The sequence below is a fragment of the Rissa tridactyla genome, chromosome 21 (genome assembly GCF_028500815.1).
Source record: "Rissa tridactyla isolate bRisTri1 chromosome 21, bRisTri1.patW.cur.20221130, whole genome shotgun sequence".
Lineage (NCBI taxonomy): Eukaryota > Metazoa > Chordata > Aves > Charadriiformes > Laridae > Rissa > Rissa tridactyla.
The window spans coordinates 108,805-129,391 of NC_071486.1; the positions used below are offsets into that span (position 1 = coordinate 108,805).

The window sequence follows — 20,587 nt, forward strand, 5'->3', positions numbered from 1 at the left end:
CCAGGGACACTTCTACCGAGTGAGCACACATGGGGCTGTGATGCCATCCTCTGCTGCAGGCTCTGATCTCCGGGGGCCTCGTGGCTCTGGCTCGTGACCCATCCTTCGTAGCAGTGACCAGGGACGAGATGGTGGCCAGCAGCCAGATGGAGATGGATGAAGTGGAGAAAGCAGCTGTGGAGCTGCTAAAGGGAAGAGAAACACTGCAGGCCACAAAAACCAGCTCTGTCCCCCAGGACACCTCGGCTGCATCACCAGTCAGCTCCCCAGGTCTCAGCGCAGCCCTCTCTGCAAAGACCATGGCCACCACTCGCCTGTGAGCCACCTGCCGATGCAGCCCTGTGGGCTCAGTCCCTTCGGGAGCTTGTAGGGGGGTTACTGGAGCAATGTCGAACTGCTCCCCTTCTCTGCCTGGGGTCCTGGTGGGCTCTGACCAGCTGCAGGAGGATGTTTGGGCTGGGTCTCCAGGATGCTGGTGCAGGACAGGACAATGCTGTGCCAGCAGGGTCTTGCAAGAGCTGGGCAGGTCATTAAAGTGTTCCTGCAGTGTGACTCTGTGGGTCCCTCTGTCTCCTCCTTCCTCTGCCACCCTGCCTGCACAGCCCGTGCCCATGGCTGCTCACTGTCTAGCCCAGCCTGGGGAGACCGCGTGCAAGACCACATTTAACCAGAGCTAAGCAGAGACTGATGTGGCAGCCTACAGCCCCCGTGCTGAGGGAGGTCTGTCCTTGAGGCTCATGCCTCAATCAGCCATTCTGAGGGTGCCAAGCTCTGGTCGTCTCCTGGTATCCCAGCAGCTGGACCCAGTGTCCTTATGTCTCTGCTGGAGCCTGTCTCATGCTTGCAGCCAAGCCTGTCCTGTGAAGAGGAGCACAAGTGGCTTGAACAGATCTGCCTTGGGCTGGGGCAGCAGACAGGGACAGGCTTTGCACCAGGGTGGGGCCTGGGAGCTTCTTGGCTCACTCTGCCAGCTGGGTAAGAAACTGGGGATGGAGCAGAGGCATGAGAGCACGTCCACGTCAGTGCAGAAGCCCTGGGACTAACCAAGGGGAGAGATGGCCACCGTGGTGTGATTTCTGTCACTTCAGGTATCTCCAAACACCACTCTCAGGCTTGGGCACCCACCACCCGGCCTGGCCCACAGGAAGGTCTCATCCAGCCCACAGACATCCCCGCTGCTCTGCCGGGGACAGGCCAGAGATGCCACAGCCAGGAGAGTGCGGGGAGCACAGCGCTTGCTTCATGCTGGTGCCAGCGCTGCCAGGTGCTGCCTGCACACGGTCCACTGCTGCTGGTGTCACGTAGCAGCTGAGGTTATTCCTCTCCGGGAACTGGTCTGCCCAGGGGTTTTGCTTTACAGACTTCAGTGCCCCTGGTGGGGTCTGGGTGCCGAGCGGGTGCTGGGGCAGCCCCGACTCCCCAGGCCATCTCTCTGCTGGGGTCTTGCTCCAGAGGGCCCACAGCCCAGCCCAACTGGGCAACGCAGGGCTCTTCCTTGCCTAATATATATTAAAATGCAGCAAACTGATGGGTCCCGGGGGAGGTGCTGAATCAATAGAGCTTGCTTGCTCTCCAGCAGGGCATTTATTTGTTAACTTAATAAAAGAGAAATGGCTGTTGCTAAGCTCCAGCTGCAGCCTGAGTGCTGGAGAGCCCAGCTCGTACCGGGGACATGGCAGTGCAGACAGCTTTCCCCGGGGGGGAATGCAGGCAATCAGCAGGGGTGGTGCAGGGGCAGCTGCTGCATCCCTTGCTCTTGCTTCACTGACCTGGGGCATGACGTGCACCCCGTTACGTCCTCGCACACACTCACAAACGTGTCCACCCGCTCCTGCAGAAGGGGCACGGGGCGGCTGCCGATGAGGCTCTGGCGCCTGCGCTGCCAGCAGGGTGTCGAGGACATGCTTCGTTAGTTCCAAGGTGAATGGAGATAGTTTCCTGGTCCCTTCAGTGAGGTGCGGGACTGCATGTGCCACTTCCCACAGCAGGTGAGTGCTCACAGGGGACTCCAAACACAAAGAGTGACACTATGGTGGGGACATAGTGTGTGATGGAGCAGTGCCTCTGCACCCTCTCCTGGGGTCTGGGGCTGCACAGGGGCTGATTTGCCCCAAATTAGCATCTGGAGGGTCTTTATTGAGTTGCTTTCTAGCTGAATTGGGGAATAGATCTGGCTTGTGACGTGGCTGGCACAAGGGTAGGAGTAGGAAGACGGGGTCAGCAACACCACAGCATGGGCACTGCCCCTCTCTGCCTGGAGCTTTGCTGGGGAAGGGTCCAGCCTCAGAAAAAACATCTCAGGGTGGGAAGTCTGGCCCGGCCCCCGTGTCCTTGCAAACATAGCCCCCAGGGACAAAGGAAGAGAAATGCCAGCTCCTCACATCCTTGCAGGACGACGGACAGGCCGTATCCTGCTCATCCCCATGATGTTGTAACCAGCCCTGGAACTTGCCCATCCCAGCAGATGCCAAGCCAGCTCCCCCAGGGTGCAGAGCCCTGCGTGCACGTGGCATGTGGGCCTGGTTCCTTGGGAGCCTCAGGTGGAGCACAAGCAGACAGGTTGAAGGGACTGCTCCTGAGGTGAAGACAACCAGAGCCCAGAGCAGAGGGCAGGCAATGGGCACAGCTCTGACTCATTAGCTGGTGCCACCGCTGCTGGCATGTCTTGGCTGTCCCAGAGGAGATGGGCAACCTCTCCCAGGACACAGCCTGGGCTCCTCAAAGTAAACCTCAGCATGCCTCAGTTCCCCTTCACAGTCCATCGCTGTTCACCCTGACATCAACACCGACCTGCAGAGCTGGGGTTCCCCTGCAGATGTCACACCTGCATCAGGCTGGGAGGTGCTTTTTCCTGACAAGCCAGAGCCTCCCTGTGTCCCTGGGCACCACAGGCTCTGCCTGCGCTGCCAGCACAGCGCAGCATGCCCATCTGGCATCAGCTCCAGCAACATGAAGACAACGGACAGGGAAGCCAGGACAGGGCTTCTTCAGCTCCTTGGCACCTGCCTGTCCCCAGTCTTGCTCCCTAATGGGCCCTGGACATGTCCCCCTAACCAGCCTCCCGAGGGCAGCTCATAGGATGGAGTCAGTCACACTGTGGGCACCATCCTCTGCTGCATGGGTGCCCAGCTTCGTGCTTGGCCCCCACAGCCATGCTGGAAGGCCATGTCGGCACCTGGGCACTATCCTCTCATAGTCATGCCGCCAGCCTTAACCCCTGTCCTCTTGGGACAAACGCTCACCACGGCCTTGGGCAATCCACAGAGTCACCAGCGCCTCCCCCCCCCCCCCCCAAGTCCCAGTGGCTCTGGCAGGAGCACCGAGGTCACCACTGCCCTGCGCTGGCTTCTGCTGCTCAATGGTGCCATCCCCCCACACCGCAGAGCTCTGGGATGGAACCAGGCGAAGTCATGGAAGTGTTTGAGTGATGCCAACTATGTGGAAAGAAAAGTCCTGGAAGTTGTTGTTCACCTCTGTCCTCCTCCAGGCACTGCTGCTTGCAGGGGCGGGGACCTGCAGGGTCCTGGTCTCTTCCCTCTGCCCCAAACCACGTTACCACACCCCAAAGCAGGCTGGAAACGTCCTTTATTGGCACCAGGAGGCTGGAGCATTTGGTCTGGGAACCATGTGGCGCTGGCATTTAATGCCTTTGCAGGGAGCTCTTTCCCTCCTCAGTGCCAAACATAATGTGGTCCCACCAGCGGTGGGTGGCTGGGGACAGCGTGTGGGGTGACGGCTGTGCTCAGCACCCCTGCCTCCTGCTGTGTGCACACCCAGCAGCACCTGCACCCTCAGCTACACGCAGGCTGCCTCACTGCTGATGAGCCACCTCTGCCAGCCCCTCGCCGCCATGCCCCTGTGTTTGCCCACTAGCGGGGGCCACCCGGGGGCTGCATGCCAGCAATGGCAGGGGTGGGTCATAGGCAGGAATGGGGAGAGCTCCACTGTCCCCTCGCAGCAGCACCCGAGCCCGCGGGGCTGGCCGCGAGCTTCTCCCATTTGGACCTGGGTGACAGGCAGAGGCTCAGGGACAGGAGAGGGCAGGAGGGCTGGGGGAACAAGACCCTCTGTGGGGCCGGGGTGCTCCCGAGGCTGGTAACCGAGTCAGGTCTAGACCAGAGCAGCTTCACTGGGCAGCACCAGACTGCACTGGGATGCTCTGGGCTGAACGGGGCTACACTGTGCTGATCCAGGCTGCACTGGGCTGCACTGGGCTGGCAGGCAGCTGACCGGCTCCCCGGGCTCCCCCAGCCCCCGGGGGGTCCCTCCACAACCCTCCGCACCCGCCCCGCGGGACCCCGAGCTGCTCTCCTGCTGTCCCCAGGGGGGGACGCCTGGTACAGCCCGGTGCAGCCCGGAAAAGCCCCGGTACAGCCCCGGTACAGCCCGGTACAGCCCCGGTACAGCCCGGTACAGCCGTGCGCAGGCCGGAGCGGGGCCGCTGGCCCGGCAGGGGGCAGCAGGGACCACGGGTGAGAGTGTGAGAGTGTGCGTGAGTGTGAGTGTGCGCGAGTGAGTGTGAGTGTGCGCACGCGAGTGTGCGCGTGCGAGTGGGAATGCGCGTGTATAAGCGAGTGTGTGTGAGTGCGAGTGTGAGTGTGGATGTCAGTGCGCGGGTGTGTGTCAGTGCGCGGCTGTGTGTGAGCGGGGGCCGGATGCGGTTGTGTGCGGCGTGACTGCGGGGGGGGCGCACGCGACAGCTCCGTGTCTGTCTGTCCGCCACGCGCCCTTTCCCCCGCCTGTCGCCTGTCGCCTGTCGGCAGCGCGGCGAGGGGCGTGTTCCCCCGCCCCGCCCCGCCCCGCCCCGCCCGGCACCTGGGCCCGCCCCCAGCCCGCCCCGCCCCTCCCCCGCCCGTGAGTGCTCTCGGGCAGCGGCGGTGCCCGGGCGGCGGGGGCATGGCGGCCCCGGACAGCTGCGTGAAGGTGGCCGTGAGGTGAGTGCCGGAGGGTCGCGGGGAGCTCGGGGCAGCCCCCCCCGGGGCACTCTCCCCGGGGCACGGGGAGCTCGGCGCGCCCGCGGGCCCTGTGCCCACCGGCGGGGTGGGGGCTGCAGCTGCCTGTGCGCGGGGAGCGGAGGGGGGCTCGGCGCAGTGGGTGCCCCCCCGACCCCCCCCCCCGAGCCGTGTTTTGCCACCCGTCGCAGCCCCACCGCCGCCGCTATTCTCCCCACACCCCTCCCCCCTCTGCATCGTTTCGGTGCTGCCTCCCCCCTCACCTCACCGTCCCCCCCTCCCCCCCCCCGCTGCGCAGCCCTGCGATGCCCCCACCTCCCCTCCGGCCGGGGAAGGGGGGCCGAGGCATGGGACTCCCCGGCCCCCTCACCTGGAGAGCCCAGCTTTTGCAGATCGGCAGCTCCTGGCTGCATCGCGGGTGGGTTTGGTCCCCGCGGTGGTGTCAGGCAAGATGCCGGGGGAGTGGGGGGGGGGGGGTCCCTGCCTGCTCTCCCCCCCCTCCCCCCCCGCGTGGTAGGGAACGATGCGGCATCTCGGTGTCCTTTGTGCTGACTCGGGGCTGGGAACAATGCGCCTGGGATCGGGCACCTCAATAAAGGAGCTGCCGGTGGCATCTAATTCCTGCGGGGGCCCGGGGGGAAACTGCGGGAGCCCAGGGCCGCCGGGCTGGGCGGCAGCCGGCGGGGCAGAGCCCGCATCGCCCGCATAGCCCCGCGGGGGTGGGTGAAACCCGGGGGGGGCTCTTTGTTAGCGCCGTGCCAGGCTGGGTGTATTCTGTGCGCTGCCGCTGGGGTCCCGCAGACCGGCGGCGATCGGCTTCTCCCTGCCCCGAGAGGAGGAGGGAGCCCCCGGAGGAAGGGGGGATACGAGCCCCCCTGGAGCCAGCGGTAGAGGCGCGGGGACGACGACCCTGTCACGGCCGGAGCCGCCGTCCCGCGTGGGGAAGGGGTCGGGCGTGCGGCTCCCCCCCGGCTCACCCGGGGGCTGCGCCGGGTCCGCGGGACACGCGTGAACCCGGCCTGGCCCTCGGCGCCCCGAGCCGCGGTGCGGGGTGTGGGAGCGGAGCTGGGCGAGGGGAGGATCGGGCCCCCGTGGGGACAGGGCTCGGCAGGCCCAGCCCCACGCGCTCACACCGACCCCCCCGTCCGGCTGCGCCGGCCTCGTCTCCCGCAGGGCAGGGCACGCGTGTCCCCCCATCCGCAGCCCCGACGGCAGGAGGCAGGGGGGTGCTGGTGGCGGTCTGCAGGGGGGCTGCGTTACCCCTGGGCGGAGGATTTGCAGAGGGCACTGCCTTGGCTGGTCCCTGCCTGCCTGGACAGAGCGAGAGCACAAAAGATGCTGGGTGCAGCGTCAGTGGTGAAGGGAGAGGGTGGGTGTGGGGCTGTGCATGTCTGTGTGCAGTGTGTGTGTGTGCACTAGGACACCTCCCAGCGCTGCCTGCCCATCCAGTCTTCCTGTCTTGGAAGCAGGCGGTGGTGATTTTCTGCCTTGTTCCCTTTGAGAGGCTGAGAATCCGGGGCAGGCTGCAGTTTTAAAGGATGAGGGAGCTGCAGGGGAGGTGAGAGCATCCTCCTTGTGCGGGTGCTGCTGGGGTGTCTGCACAGGGGCAGGGCTGGGCTGGGCTCTGCCAAGGCAGGGGTGTCTGTACCAGGACACTGACCTGGGAACCAAGTGATGCCAGCAGCTGGGGGTGGAGATTTCCTGCTGGCCAGACTCTTCCCGTCCTCCATCCTGCATTTCTCTCGGAATGAAGCCTTTTAACAAAGGCCCGGCTCAAGGCCGGTATCCCTTTTGCCCGGGAGATGGAGTGGGTGCGGTGCCACTGGGGGTGGCGTCTGTGGAGTCGTTTCTGCTGGGCTCTTCCTAATCGCTTTGGCCTCTGCCAGCGATGGGGTCAAGGACTGTTTGGTGTGTGGGGAGGGGATGACGGCTGGGAGGTGACTTGACTATGCATCATTGCGGTGGGGCTGGAGTGTCCATGGCGAGGGTCGGGGTGGGGGGGGAAGTCCAACTCAGCCCACCCCCTTCTTTTAGGGAGCGAGCTGGCATCCCGCTTAGTGTGGCCGGTGGGTGTCAGGGTGTCAGGCAGCCGGGGTGATGCGTTGGTGAAGGTGAGCGCGCAGGACAAAGGAGGCGGGCTGGGAGCAAGGAGGCTGCGAGACAAAGCAGGCAGGTCGCAGCGCCATGCGGGAAGGTGGCTCCTGAGGCTGGGCTGAGTGCAGGCCACTCTCCCCGCAGACCACCTGGCTTTTCTGCCAAAGCAGCCCCCGGGGGCTGGTGATGGGTCCCCTCCTGCCCTGGGCTGGGAGCAGAGCGAGGTTTTCCTTTGTGAGCGCTCCTGACATCCCGCTGGTGGAGCAGCTGGGCTGCAGGAATCTCCAAGACGCCCCACCCTCCGAGCAAACCTGCGCACAGATCCCACCTCCCTCAGCCATCAGAGCACAGAGGAGGTTGAATGCCTCTGGGGTGTGACTGGACACAGATCAAAGCTCCCCTTTTGTCCCTTTATAATATGAATGTGCCAGCTGTGCCATTTCCTCGAAGTATCTGTGTCCCTGCTGCTGGCGGGAGCGAGGTGCGACCTGGGGAAGGACCAGGGACACTGGGAAGCGATGGGGGCTTTGGAGGAAGGCGCTGTGTGCTGATGGGATTAAATGGCTGTGTTGATGGGGATGGGCCAGCCGACAGCATCGAGAGGTGTTGCAGCCACGGGGACCCATCTCTGGGGCCTCACAGAGTCCTCAAGGTGGGAGGAGCGGGGACAGAGGAGCAGGGATGGTGGGGCTGTGCTCTCCTTGGGGGGAGCCCAGTTCTTGCTGATTCTCCTGGCCTGGCAGGAGGAGGCAGGAGAGATGCTGTCGTGTTTCATTGTTTACTTCACAGGTTCCATCCTTCCCTCAGGAGACTGGCTGCCCCATTGGCACTGGGGGTCCAAAGGACCCAGGTGCTGGGCCGCTGGTTGGGCCATGGGGGCTTTATTTAGGCTTCCTGTGTGCCAGGGGTGAAATGGCTGGCACCTGCTGCAGCACTGCTGTCGGCGGAGGGAAATGCAGGCCCAGTGGCTGCTCCTGGCCCAGGGCCTGATTTGTACCTGCACCTTGTACCTGCAACTCAGACCTGCACCGTCTGCGAGGGAAGGGCTGGATCCTGCCCCGACTCCCGCCCTCCCTGCAGGCAGGGTCTGCCATCAGCGTTAAGGCGGCCCGATGGTCTGCTTTCACTTGCCCATCAGCATTAAGCCTGGTGTGTCGCTTCATGGGCGCGTCTGAGCTTGCCGGCTCAGCGGACGCCGCCGGGGAGGAAGCGATGGGCCAAGCTGCCGGCAGCGGTCGGGTTGGGCGCCGGTGTAACGGTCTCAGCTCTCAGCCGGGAAGCGGCTGCCGGCCGTGATGGTGCTGAGCAGGGTGGTCGGGGACCCCTCGCTCCTTGCTGTTGCCGGGGGGGGGGGGGTATGTGTTCCTCAGGGACTGGGGAAGGCAACAAGCGCCGTTTCCTTCTGTAGGTGACCTTCAGATGGGTGGTTGCAATGCATCCTCCAGCCGGGAGCGCAGGGACTGGTGCCTTCCCCTGAGCCTCATCAGCACAGCCCCCCCCAGCCCCCCCAAGCAGTCAGGTGCTGTTGGCGTCACTGGGGTGCAGCAGTGGGGGGGGGGGGGGGGGAAGTGGGACCCCACTGCTTGTTGCGGGAGGTGGAGCCCAGCCCTGCTGCTGCGCACGGGGTGGTTTTGCTGTGTCAGGAAGTGCCGATGGCGCGTATCGACCCAGAGGCCATTAAACTCCTTGGCCAGGAGAGGTCTGAGGAGCCGGGCTGGCTGCAGAAATGCTCCCCGAGGGCACTTTCAAACTGCCCAGCTCATCAGAGACAAAGTGGCACCCGCTGTGCCAGAGCCACCCGAGGCACCCAAGCATGCCTGGCCATCTGCAGAGACTCAGGAAACGGAGCTTGTGAAATTGGGGAAGGAAGCTGAGTCGTATTTCAAGGTTATTTAAACCCTGCAACCTCCAGTGCTCTGCTGCACTCGCAAACACTCGTGTCGTGATGCTCTGTGCTCCGTGTGGGCAGCCTGGTGCTGGCTGTCTCCTGCCCCGGGCAGCTGCTCCCACCGCCTTGGGAAGAAGGACGGTTTGTGCTGCTGAGGACGGGACAGACTCACGCACCCATGGCCATGTGCCCTGGAGGGCCTCTGCTTGGTGGAAGCATGCTGGTAAAGGCCAGGTGCTGGGATCAGCTGGGCTCCTGGCCCTGTCAGCGTCCTGGTATCTTTCCCGCCGTGTGGCCAGGGCTCCTCTGCCTGCTGGGGTGGTTTCTGTGCACCCAAAGGCTCTGGGACCAGCTGGGGTCGGTCCCTGAGGAGGCAGAGTTGTAGCCCTTCCAAACGAGCTCCTCCTGGGGCAGTTTTGGGTCCGGATGGAGAAGTGGTGTGAGCCCAACTCATGCCACACTGGTGCACACGCTGTTCAAGGGCTCCAGCATGGAGAGGGGCGGTACAGCCTGGTACCCGCTGCCACCATCAGCGTGGTGCTGCTGCAGCTCTGAGGCCCTTTGATGTGGTCCTGAGGGGACCCTGTGGAGTGGCTTGTGGGACACTGTCTCCTGCCAGGTCTTGCTGGTGTCGGCCTGGTTTTGCTCTGATGTCACAGGGCCACGCAGGGGAGAGACGAGGGAAACCCACCCCACTGCACGCGATGTGCCAGGCTGCTGTGGTCATGGGGGGGGACAGCCTGTCCTGGTGTGGTGGCACAGCCCAACGCTGGGGTACCCCATCTGTGGGGGCTGGGGGGCTCCCCGGAGAGCAGCCCCGATCCCAGGAAGGAAATATCTCAGGAGGCTCCTATAGCCTGGGGGTACTGGGCAGGCAGAGCAGCAGCATGAGCATCCCCAGCTGCTTTCCCCCTCCTTTGCGCCCGCCGAGGGCAGCTCGGCCCTGGCAGCGGGGGCCCGCCATGGCCTGTGGCTGTTTCACTGCTGTGCTGAACCCATCCGGGAGAGCTGCTTTGGGGCTTCCCAAGCCCCGGTGAGATGCAGGGGTGTGCGTGCTCTCAGCTCTCAGCAAGCAGGGTTAGATTGGCCTCCCCGGTCCGGAGAGAGCTGCCGGGGGCTGTGGCGGGTGGGGAGCCCCGGTGAGTCTCCGAGGGAAGTGCTGAGCGCAGGTGTGTGGGCGCGAAGGGGTTTTCAGTGCCTGGCTTCAATCAGACGCACACTCGCTGGCTTTTACAGCGGAAATGTTAGAAAGGGGGTGGTGCCGGTGCGAGGGGGGAACATGGCCGCACCCTGCGGTCCCACGCAGATATGCCATCGCCTGCAGCATTGCTGGGAGCAGAGCAGCTTTAAGAGGCTTTTGGTGCCAGCACCCATCGCCCATCAGCAAGGGATTTAAATACGTAACGCCACGAAGTGTCAGGAGCCGGGGAGGCTGAGGCTGTCTCTAAGCCAGAGGACGGAACCAGCTGCGGCTTTCCTGCACCAGCAGTGAAATTGGGGGCAGGAGGAAATTGCAGGAGACGAAGCCCTAAACAAAGCTGTCAGGAACATGGCTCCTGGCCCCCAGAGAGGGAAGGTGATACCCCCGTTGAGCCTGGTGCTAACTGAGGAGCCAGCCCGGTCCAGGTGGCTGTCGTGCTGTTCCTGCTGGGGGGTGGGCTGGCCCCGGTGGTCCCATGGGAAGGTTTCCTGCCGCAGGCTGTCAAAACAGTCCCTGTCGTTGGTTAAACAGCCGGCAGGACTGGGATGTGGTGGATTGCGAGGGCAGCTGCCGCCGGGCAGGAGATCAGCATGCCACAGGGTGACTCCCTGCCCTGGCTGGATGCTGATGGGTTTCTGCTTTGGCTTGGTGGCAGGACAGGCGACCGGCCTCCCGCTACTCCTTCCCCTCTGGGCAGACCAGGAGCTGATCTAGCGGTGTGTCCCTGTGTCCCCGCTGGCTCTGTGCTGCTCTGAGGGCAGGGGCGTTCGGCAGCCTCATCCCGCTTGGCATCTGCTCCTCTGCCCTGCTCCATGTGGGCACAACATGGTTGTTGTCCCCATTTCCAAGTGAGGGTTCCGGGCTGAGCCCCAGGTCCCAGTGAAATCCCTTCCCTTCCTCTGCACCTCCCTGGGGCTAGGACATGGCAGGGGGCTGTTTCTTGTCACAGCTTGCTGTAGCTGAGCCGGGCCCCAAACTCCCTGTGCCATGGTCTCTCACCCCACATAACCCCACGGGGCTGTGGACACCCCCCTGCCCATCCGCTCATGCCCGGCTGTTGTTCTTGGTGGGTGCCTCCACGGTGCCCTGGGGGGGTGGCTCAGCAGCCCCCCTCCAAGCTCAGGGTCTGTCCTCCCAGTGTTGCCACCCCCACGTCTGGGCCAGCACTGAGGGCAAAGATCTGGAGACTGGCACAGGGGCAACCCAAGGGGCATTCCTGCACTGGTCTGGCCCTCCCAAAGGCTGAAAGATTTAAGAAAGTTCCTTCTGCCCTCCCGCCCCGGCTTTGCCGCAGCCAGGGGCCCATCTGACCTTTAGCACCAGACACAAAACTGCCTCTGACTTCTTCCCTGGGCTCTTCCTTCCTCCTTGGCCACGGCCTGGGGCACGTCTGAGCGCTGGAGCCCAAGGATCCAGGTGTGGGAGCTCAGGGGAGAGGGATGGAGGTGCCGGGGGCTCAGTGGGGCAGGGTGGGATGTGCCGGGTTTGGGACGCTCTTCCCCAGAAGTCACAAGGGTCCCGTGAGCTTCTGTGCCACAGGGTATAATAACCCAAATAACTTGTTGGCAGAGCCCTGTGGGTGCGCTGGGGGCACGCGGCTTGGGTGGCAGGAGCAGGTGTCTCCATCCCTGCACTGGTCTGGGAGGAGATGAGCAATGCTGGCGAAGGAGGAAAGGCAGCGTGTTGAGGGAGAAAGGCTGGAGCTGGGCTCCTGGTCCTTGCCTTCCTCTGTGCCCTCCAAGCACTGAGCAAGGGCGCTTCCTTGGCCCAGAGTGGCAGGGCTGGGGGACACAACCCAGGCCCTGCCTGCGCTAGGAGGGGGGGGGTCTCCTGGGCCATGTCGCTGTGGTCTCTGCTCACCTATTATTTCACGCTGCACCTGCCCGAGGAGGTTGTTAAGGCAGAATGTGCCTGTTCCCTTCCCAGCTGTGGGACCGGTTTTGCTTCTGGGTGCTTTGTAGCATCCCCCATCCTACTGGCCAAGGGCTTGGGATTATTTGGGGGGGGAGTGGTGGGGGCGGAGAGGCACCTCTTTTGTGCCACCCACTCTCCTGTCTTGTGGGTATGTTGCTCCAGATGTCCTCTGTGGGCTCTGGGGTTGCAGCATCTTCTGTCAAGATCGGGTTGTTTTCCCAGTGACAATCGGAGTGTGCCGGTGGGCTGCAGGTGTGCCTGCTTTTGGGGGGGCCGAGAAAGCCTTATCTCCAGTACTGCGGTGGGACTGGGACGTGGGGACTTCACAGGGGCACTGGGGGTAGGGAGAGACCCTGTGGGTGTGATTCATTGCCTTGGGAGGAAATGGGAGCCTCAGCGCCGAGGTGCAGAATTGGGAGGGTCTGTCTCCATTGGACCCGTGGCATCTCCGTGCCCCCAGCAAGGTCAGGCCGATGGCGTCTGGCCCAGAGTCTCCTGGCGAACGATGGTTTCCTGTCTCTCTCCAGTAATTGCTGATGCTGAGCCCGGTGGTTTTGGGGCTGTTCCCGTGCGGTCGGAGGGGAACGGGGGCCGTGCGGGCTGCGCGTGGAGTCACATCTGCTGCCACACCTGTGTTTCCTTTTGCTGCCCACCCCCCACCCCCCCCCAGCGGGCTTTTATGGCCCTGCACCCCTTTCAGGGTGACTGTCCTGGGTCTGTTGATCGCAAGCATCCTCGTGGTGTTTCCCAGCCTCTGCTCATGGGCAGGTCCAGCACAGAGCTGATGGCATTGCCCAGCCGCTTACGGGGTGAAGGAGGATTCCGGGGAGATCCCAAACTCAGGATCCTGTTCCCCTCTAGGCTGGGTAAAGCACGATCCCGTGCTTCCCCCGGGCCCTGCTGCCTCTCTGCCTGCGGCCTTGGGTTGGGTGTCCCCGGGTGCTGGGTGCCTGCGCAGGCAACGCGTCCCTCGTCCCCGACCTGTGGTGGGTCTCGGCGCAGAGCAGATGGCACGGCTCAGCGCCGGTGTGCTCCTGCCAGAGCTAATGAGCAGCACATGGCGGCTGCCAAGGCCTGATTTAAAGGTTTCCCTAAGCCTGGGAAAGCCTGGCGCAGGAGGATTAGGAGGGGCCCAGGGAGTTCTGGGTCCAAGGCAGCAGATTTTGCCCCGCAGGGGAGCAGGCTGGGCAGCTGGGAGCTGGGCACAGCCAGCACATCGGTGCGGAGGATCTGTGCTGGGATTACTTCCTCGGGGATGGATGCAGAGTGGAGGCATCTCCTTACACTGAGCCGTGACCAGGAAACATGCACGCACACCCCGGCTCTGTGGGGACGCGCCTGTCCCCAGGCTGCCCGGCGCTGCGGAGGGGTGGGGACCCAGCAGCCAAGGAGCTCCCTCTTGTCCCTGGCGCTGGTCCTGCTGTGCTGGCCATGGCACCCTCTGCTTTGGCGGTGTTTGCCTGGGGCACAGGCACCTATCGGGTGGCCTGGGTGGCTCTGCAGGCAGGCTGAGCCCAGCGCCTTCCTGTGCTGTGCTCACTCCTGCTGAGGGGTGGCTTGCTAGATCTCTTAATTGGAGTGTTTGCTGACCAGACCTGGCAGTCCCTGGGGACCCTGATTCAATTTTCTCTGATTGCTGAGCCACTTTCCTGCTGCTGTAATTAAATGCTTAACTTTGTCTTGATTTGGGTCCAAAGCAACCTGTGTGCAACCAGCCAGCCCTTGGCAGCCAGCCCTCTCCTGGGGACCCCGTGCTCAGGGGAAATGGGGCATCGCTTCCCGGGCAAGGGGGCAGATCCCCCCATGGGATCAAGCCACGCTGAGCTGAGACCTGGGGAGCTGCTGTCCGCTGGTGAGGGCAGGCAGCCCCATGCTTGCTAGGCTGGCTTGGAGATACGGGAAAACCTGGAGCATTTAGCTTTGATCTTAACCTGGTGATGCTGGCAGCTCCTGGCTGCCTGGGGAGCAGCTTGCCCTGTCCCCTGCTGCACTGCGCCCTGCGTGCCACACGCTGCCTTGCCTGTAGTGTTTGCAATGCCCAGGGGACATTGGCCGGGTTATCCTAGGGTAGCACAGGACGATGTTAAAGCTGCTCTCCTCCTGGCTGCCCTGTGCCACTGGGAGGGATAACAGGGCAGCAGCAAAGCATGGAGGGCAGGTTTGGGGCAGAAGAGAGCAAAGCATGAGGGCAGCAGGGAGGGCAGCGAGACTGACAGATGGGCTACACATGAGTCTGGGCCGTCTGGCAGGTGCTGCTGCAGCCCCGGTGCTTGTCAGGCTGGAGGGTGGGCAAGCAGGGTGAACGTGGGTGATGCAGGGAGTGGGGATGGGGCAAGGGGGGGAGTGGGGATGGGAGCAGGGCGGACGCAGGTGATGTGGGGATGGGAGTGGGGTGAATGCAAGGTGATGCGGGGAGGGGAAATGGGGCCAATGCCAACAACGTGGGGAGCAGGGTGAAGGCAGGTGATACAGGGAGTAGGGATGGGAGCAGGATGAATGTGGGCAACGTGGGGAGCAGAGCCAAGTGCTGCCTGGGCTTGCCGAGCCTGCCTGTCTTGGCAGGCACATCCAGAGCAGCCGGGCTGCGTGACTGTTCAGGGTCTGCCAGCTCCAGCCTCTGCCAGCCCACACCAGCAGAGGTGCCCGCAGCCACGGTCAGTGCCCCAGCCCCTCACCTGGTGCCGGGGCTGCCGGCATCGCAGCAGGCAGCCTTGGAGACAGGGTAGACGAGAGCAAGTGGCTCCGATCCTACGGGGCCTGGCATAGAGAAGGAAAACGCTGTGGAGCTCTTCCACCCGCCGCTCCCCGGGTCTCTGGCTCGGCTCCCTGGGAGACCAGCCCTGCCTGGCCGGGCAGCCGGCTCAGCTCCGGCCTTGGGAGGGGAGAGGAACTGCTTCTTGCCGGTGGGCTGCAGGCAGCCACCCTCCCCTCGCAGAACAGTCTCGGGGAGATGGGAGCTCCCTGCTGTAGCCAGGGAGGCTGCTGCTCTGCCCGTCTGCAGGGACAAGGTTATAAAAGGCAGCGAAAGGCAGCTGCAGCTGTGGCGGGGGGGGTCACCCGCACCCCCAGATTGGAGCGTCTGCTCCCAGCTAGAGCTGGGAAATGGTGGTGAGTGCGCGTGTACTTGGCCACCCTGGGCTGGGACAGCCCCGGTCTGAGGTGGGCGGTGCTGGGTGATGGGTCTGGGGGAGGCTGGATCCCCTCTGCCCCCATGCCCGTCCTCTCCTGACAGGCTGTGCCGGATGGGGTGGCTGCTCTGCCCCAGGGTGGCTGTGTCTCAGCAGGGTGGTGCAGCCTCCGGGGAGCTCAGCATGTGGGTGCAGGCAGTTTGTGGGGGGCAGGGGCGTGTCGTGACTCTCACCGTGGGCAGGAGGGCTATGGGAGTGTGCAGGCACAGCTTTGGCAAAGTGCTGGGGGCCAAAGGATGCTCTGGAGCCCCTTGGGGTTGCCATAGCGGTGGGCTGGGAGGGGGGAAACTGAGGCAGTCAGGTGAGGAGGCAGGGGGACACAAAGGGGTTACTGGCTGTGCCCGGTGTGGTGAACCCCATCCCCTCCGCTTGTTGCAGGGCTTGAGATGCTGGGATGGGGGACTGCTCCTGCTGGGGTAGAGGGACCCCCCAAGCCAACCCTCCGAGGGCTGCCTGCCCCGTGGTGCCCATCCAGCGCTTGGCTCCCAGCCTCGCTCAGCTCCCCCCATCCCCGTCCAAACGCTGGCATAGGGCAGCGGCGCCGAACAGCTCAGCCTTTGTGCTCGCTGCCAGTCAGGCCCGTGTGCGCACTGAAGCTCCCTGCCCCTCAGGGTGCAGGACCCGCTCCCCGCTTCCTCCCAGATGCTCGTTCACCCTGGCAGCCCAGCCGTGGAGACGGGGCTTTCACAGCCTGCCAGCCCGGCAGGGAAGGGAAGGGGAGCTATGGAGAGGCTCCCGGCCGAGGTCTCCTTTGTGTCCCCGGTTGGCTGCGGGCTCTCCCTGGCACGCACGCTGCTCGTGCTGCCAGATTTGGATGCTGATGCTGGAGCAGGCAGGCTCCTGCTGCGCTGCCCATCATCGCCCCAGCGAGAGCTCCCGGTTCGGGAAGGAGTGATCTCCACCCCTGCCTGTGCCTCTGTCTCTGTGCGTCCGTCTGCCTCCCAAACCTATGTGTCGGGTGCCCGGCATTGGGAAGAAGCCAGGCTTGCTTCTCAGGAGCACTCAACCGGGACCGTGCAGCTCTGTCTTGGGCGCTCAGTCCCTTGTCACTCTCCCTTTGCAGCGAGCTGAGCATGGAGGGGCCCAAGGTGGTGGCCAGGCTCATGGTACTGCTGCGGTCCTGCTGGCTCTCCCCTCCCTGTCTCTATTGCCTGCGCTGAGGCTGGTTTGTCAGCATGGGCAGGAGGGAGATGAGGCTGGTGCTGATCATCCTGCTGGCCTCAGGACAGCCTTTGTCCTCTCCACACCGTCTTCCAGTAGGAGGAGCAGTCACCCGTGCCAACGTAGGGACGGCCAGCGCAGGGTGCCCGGTGGAGCTGGGGCTCTGCTCCGCTCCTGCCTGAGCTGGGAGGGTGGCGAGGCAGCACCCTACTGGTGAAGTGCTGGTTTATTTTGGTTGCTTCTTAACAGATAAGTCCCTAATTGCCGCATAACCATAGGAGCCTGTGCCATGGGCTCCCAGGGGATCAGTTGGGCTCTCTGTGGGTGTCCCAACCCTTTAGGACATTGTGTTTGGCTCTGCAGTGGGTCCTGGTGCTGGGCACAAGCTGTCCTTCTGGCCCATGACCGGGCGCAGAGCAGGTTGGCTGGCTGTGTCCAGACGCATGTGAGGGAGCAGCTCCATCGTCCCGCAGGTTGGGCCCTGACGGCATCACATCTAGTTCTTGCGATCCCACGGACAGACAGGACCTGGCCAGCATCTTTTTGGTAGAGGCAGGGGCAAGGATTGCCAGAATGCACTGAGATGGTGACTTTATGACCACCAAAGTTACTGATATCTGTTGCAGAGCAGAGAAACTGAGGCAGAGCATGGCAAGCGCTGCCAGCTCCCCCAGCATCACCTGGTGGGGTTGAGGACAGGGCCAAGGAGAGAGCCCATGCTGGCTCTGCAGATGGGCTTATGTCGTGTTTGGAGGAGGTATGGGTGTAACTTGACCTACGTGTGTACACCTACCTGGCCTGACCAGGGTCTTGTGTTGTCCAGTGGTGACCTGGCATGATGATGTTAGCTCCTGGGAGGGCAGGGATGACACCCCTCTGGTGTGGGAGAACTGGGAGAGTCAGATGCTGGGCAGCAGGAGGACCAGCTGCACTGGCCTAGAGAAACGCTCTGTAATGTCTCTTGGTGCCCACGTAAATCTCCCGTGATGCTGGGTGGCACCTCTGTGTCGTCCCACGCGGGGCTGTGGCTGCTGGTGCTCATCCCTGCCCTCCTGCTCCACATGTCCCATGGTGGTAGTGGGGGTCTGTATTCACACAACAGCTCGCAGCAGCTCCCATGGACACCCCCAGGTGATGCTTGGCCAATTGCCCGGACAGCAGGACACTCCCAGGGGGTTCTCGCATCTCTGGTCACCCTGGGGAGATGGATGGCATGGGGGGGCATGTTGAGGACTGTTACCTGTGTCCCCTCCAGCCCCTGCAGGTCCCCTGGCTGTGAGAGCCAGGGCGAGTGATGGGGTCCCTCGGGTGCTGGGAGCTGGCTGGGCAGCGAGGTTTGGGGAGTGGGAGTTGGGGAGACATCGGTGTTGGCGTGTGGACAGTGGGAACAGCCCAGCATGGCCAGGCTCAAGGTGCATCCCCAAATGCCCGATGGAAAATTCGTGTGCGCTCACCCCTCCAATGCTGCTGCTCTCTTCCAAACCCACGTGCACATATTTAATCACTTGTGGGGGGGAGAAATAAGTCTTTCGCTAAAAGCCCTGCTCTCATTTTTCTCAAGAGGAAAAAATTTTCTGAAAATACCACGGTTCCAGTTTGTTCCTCAGCCCGTTCCTCAGGGACGCTGCCGCTGTGCACGTCTCGGGTGGGGAAGAGGGGAAGCACATCATGTTGGTCAAAAAGTAATTAAAGCGGGGGTTAATTTTCCTGGAGGAGGGCAGGACCCCCGGAGGCGAGAGGAGCGAGTCTAGGGCTGAGCATCTCAGAAGCTGCTTTCTATTGTGGCTGCTGAGCTAAATATACCTGTGGATGCACATAACCGTTCCCACGTCTGCTGTGCAGGCTCCCGGCAGGGTGAGTAGGGTGCCGCTGCTGGGGACACCTTGTCCCCCCAGACACACTGGGTTTTGGCCCTCCAGGGCTTTGCTTGCTGCCAGCCAGGCTGGTGAGGAGCCGTGGCTCCTGCAGACCCCCAGTCAGCAAAGCTTCTGCTGCGGTCGCTGCGCCAGCTTGCCAGCGATGCGGCTTCGGAGGAATTAATAGCTGTGTTTATGAAGCACCCAGGGAGGGCAGATGTGCAGTCATTAGCTCTAATGAGGGCTGTTCACTATGGCGCTTGGCTCCGCGTTCCCACTCTCTCCAGGAGTCCCCCAGGACCAGCCAGCTTCCCGCAGCCGGCACATCCACCAAAAGCTGGAGCTGCTGCAGCCCTAACGCACGCCGGTGCCTGCACCGAAGCAGAGCCGTGCCTGCACAGGTCCAGCTGCTCTGTACCCAAATTTCTTGGGGCGGGGGGCGGGGGTGGTGGTGTTGAGTGTGGTGGGTGGGGATGCAATGGGTCGGTGGTGGGGTGCCGCCAGAGCCAGGAGCCCAACGCAGCCTCGCCTGTCCCCTTCGCATCTGCAGAGTCCGCGGCTGGGGACAGCCATTGCGCTGGGCAGTGGCTTGGTTTAGACGGTTGTTTCACGTTGGGACTCTCTCGTCATGTTTTTACATTTTGCACATCGTGCCTTTGTAACTGCAGTTTGATCTCGCTGCCTCTCGGGCAAGCGCAACTGGCTGCAGCGTATCCCGGCTGGCTGCAGCGTATCCCGGCTGGCTGCCCATACCCTGGCAGTCCCTGTCAGGGCTGCTTTGTTGTATTGATCAGTGTGTACGTGCAGCCCAGCGCTCGCTGCCTGGCTGGGGGCATGGCAGTGCCTGAGCCAGCACAGGCGTGGGGAGCCTGGCTGGCCCCGTGCGGGCTGTGCTGAGCCCCATCGAGCGGTTGGTGCAAGGGCATGTTTAAGTGCAGGCCGCGTGTCGCTGCTGGCTGCGCCTGTGCCGTGGTACCCAGCCCTGCCTGTCGCCTCGGCTGCGGAGGTGGCTGGTGCTGTCGCTGGGATGCACCGATCTCTTTTCTCAGCCACAAACGGATCAAAGGTGTCGCTGGGCGCATAAGTTGAAGCATCCCCTGCACTGTTTGCTGCACACTGCAGGCAGAGGTGCTGCTGGTCCCCTGCCCGTAGCAGCCCCGATTACAGCATGGGCCACGCTCACATCCTCAGGACCAGACTCGTGTCCCCCAGGACAGGGGTGAGCCCTGAGGCTGCCCACAGCCCGCTTCTCTTCCTACAGGATCCGTCCCCAACTGTCCAAAGAGAAAATAGAGGGATGTCACATCTGCACCTCGGTGACACCCGGCGAGCCCCAGGTGCTGCTGGGGAAGGACAAGGCCTTCACCTATGACTTTGTCTTTGACCTTGACACATGGCAGGAGCAGATCTACACGACGTGCGTGGGCAAGCTCATCGAAGGCTGCTTCGAGGGCTACAATGCCACCGTGCTGGCATATGGCCAGGTACATGCTCTGCCGGCACCCTGGGCTCTGGCGTGGGCATTGGGCTGTCCTGCGGTGCTGGGGTCTGGGGATGCTGAGATGGCACCTGCAGAGGTTAGGGGAGGTGGGAGGTCTATAAGCTCCTGAGTATGGAGGGGACAGAGAGTTGTCCCTGGGCTGGCTGAGAGCTGGGGCAGGGGGTGGCATTGGGTGGGGGCAGAGGGAAGCAGGGCTGGGGTGGGAGGGTGAGAGCCGGTGTTGCGGGGGGGATCAGCAGAGGTGTTTGGGGGGCCTGGGATGGCAGGGGGAGGTGTGGGGCGCGGTGGGCGTTGCTGAGCCTGGGAGGGACCAGCCAGCTTCCCCCTTGCTGCCTCTTCGCAGACTGGCGCAGGGAAGACATACACCATGGGCACCGGCTTTGACATGAACATCTCTGAGGATGAGCAGGGCATCATCCCGCGGGCTATCGGCCACCTCTTCAGCGGCATTGAGGAGCGCAAGCGGGCGGCGCAGAGTCAGGGCGTGGCAGCGCCCGAGTTCAAAGTCAGCGCCCAGTTCCTGGAGGTTGGTGACAGCGTGTCTGGGTGACACTGTGGCCCTGCTCTGTCCTTTGCTCAGCTCCCGTGCCCTGGGCTCCTTGAGTCGTCCATGTCCTGGCTGTTTCCTGGCTGAACTGGACCCCACAGCAGGCGTGTGGCCGGGGATGCGTGCCTAGGCAGAGGGGTCTCAAAGCACCTGAATGTTGTTGACCTCATGATGGCCACAAACTGGGGTGGCACTTTCTTGGCTGCAGGGAGCCACCCCCATGGGGAAGGGGCTTATGCTTTTGTCCCCTGGAGGTTCAGGGGACCCCGAGCTCGCAAACTCCTC

The 20,587-nt window shown here is 63.4% G+C and overlaps 2 protein-coding genes across 4 annotated transcripts in view; both read left to right on the plus strand.

The window, feature by feature from the left end:
• CACNA1S (calcium voltage-gated channel subunit alpha1 S) overlaps positions 1 to 552 on the plus strand; it is a 50,373-nt gene extending 49,821 nt beyond the window's left edge. For both annotated transcript variants that reach the window (XM_054181347.1, XM_054181348.1), the window contains one exon: positions 60 to 552. In XM_054181347.1, the coding sequence (XP_054037322.1) occupies positions 60 to 320 (261 nt within the window). In that variant the 3' untranslated portion in view covers positions 321 to 552. The remainder of the gene's footprint in view (positions 1 to 59) is intronic.
• A 4,308-nt stretch (positions 553 to 4,860) lies between these two features.
• Positions 4,861 to 20,587, plus strand: part of KIF21B (kinesin family member 21B) — a 44,056-nt gene continuing 28,329 nt past the window's right edge. For both annotated transcript variants that reach the window (XM_054181408.1, XM_054181409.1), the window contains exons 1-3: positions 4,861 to 4,934; positions 19,516 to 19,738; positions 20,099 to 20,281. In XM_054181408.1, the coding sequence (XP_054037383.1) occupies positions 4,897 to 4,934; positions 19,516 to 19,738; positions 20,099 to 20,281 (444 nt within the window). In that variant the 5' untranslated portion in view covers positions 4,861 to 4,896. The remainder of the gene's footprint in view (positions 4,935 to 19,515; positions 19,739 to 20,098; positions 20,282 to 20,587) is intronic.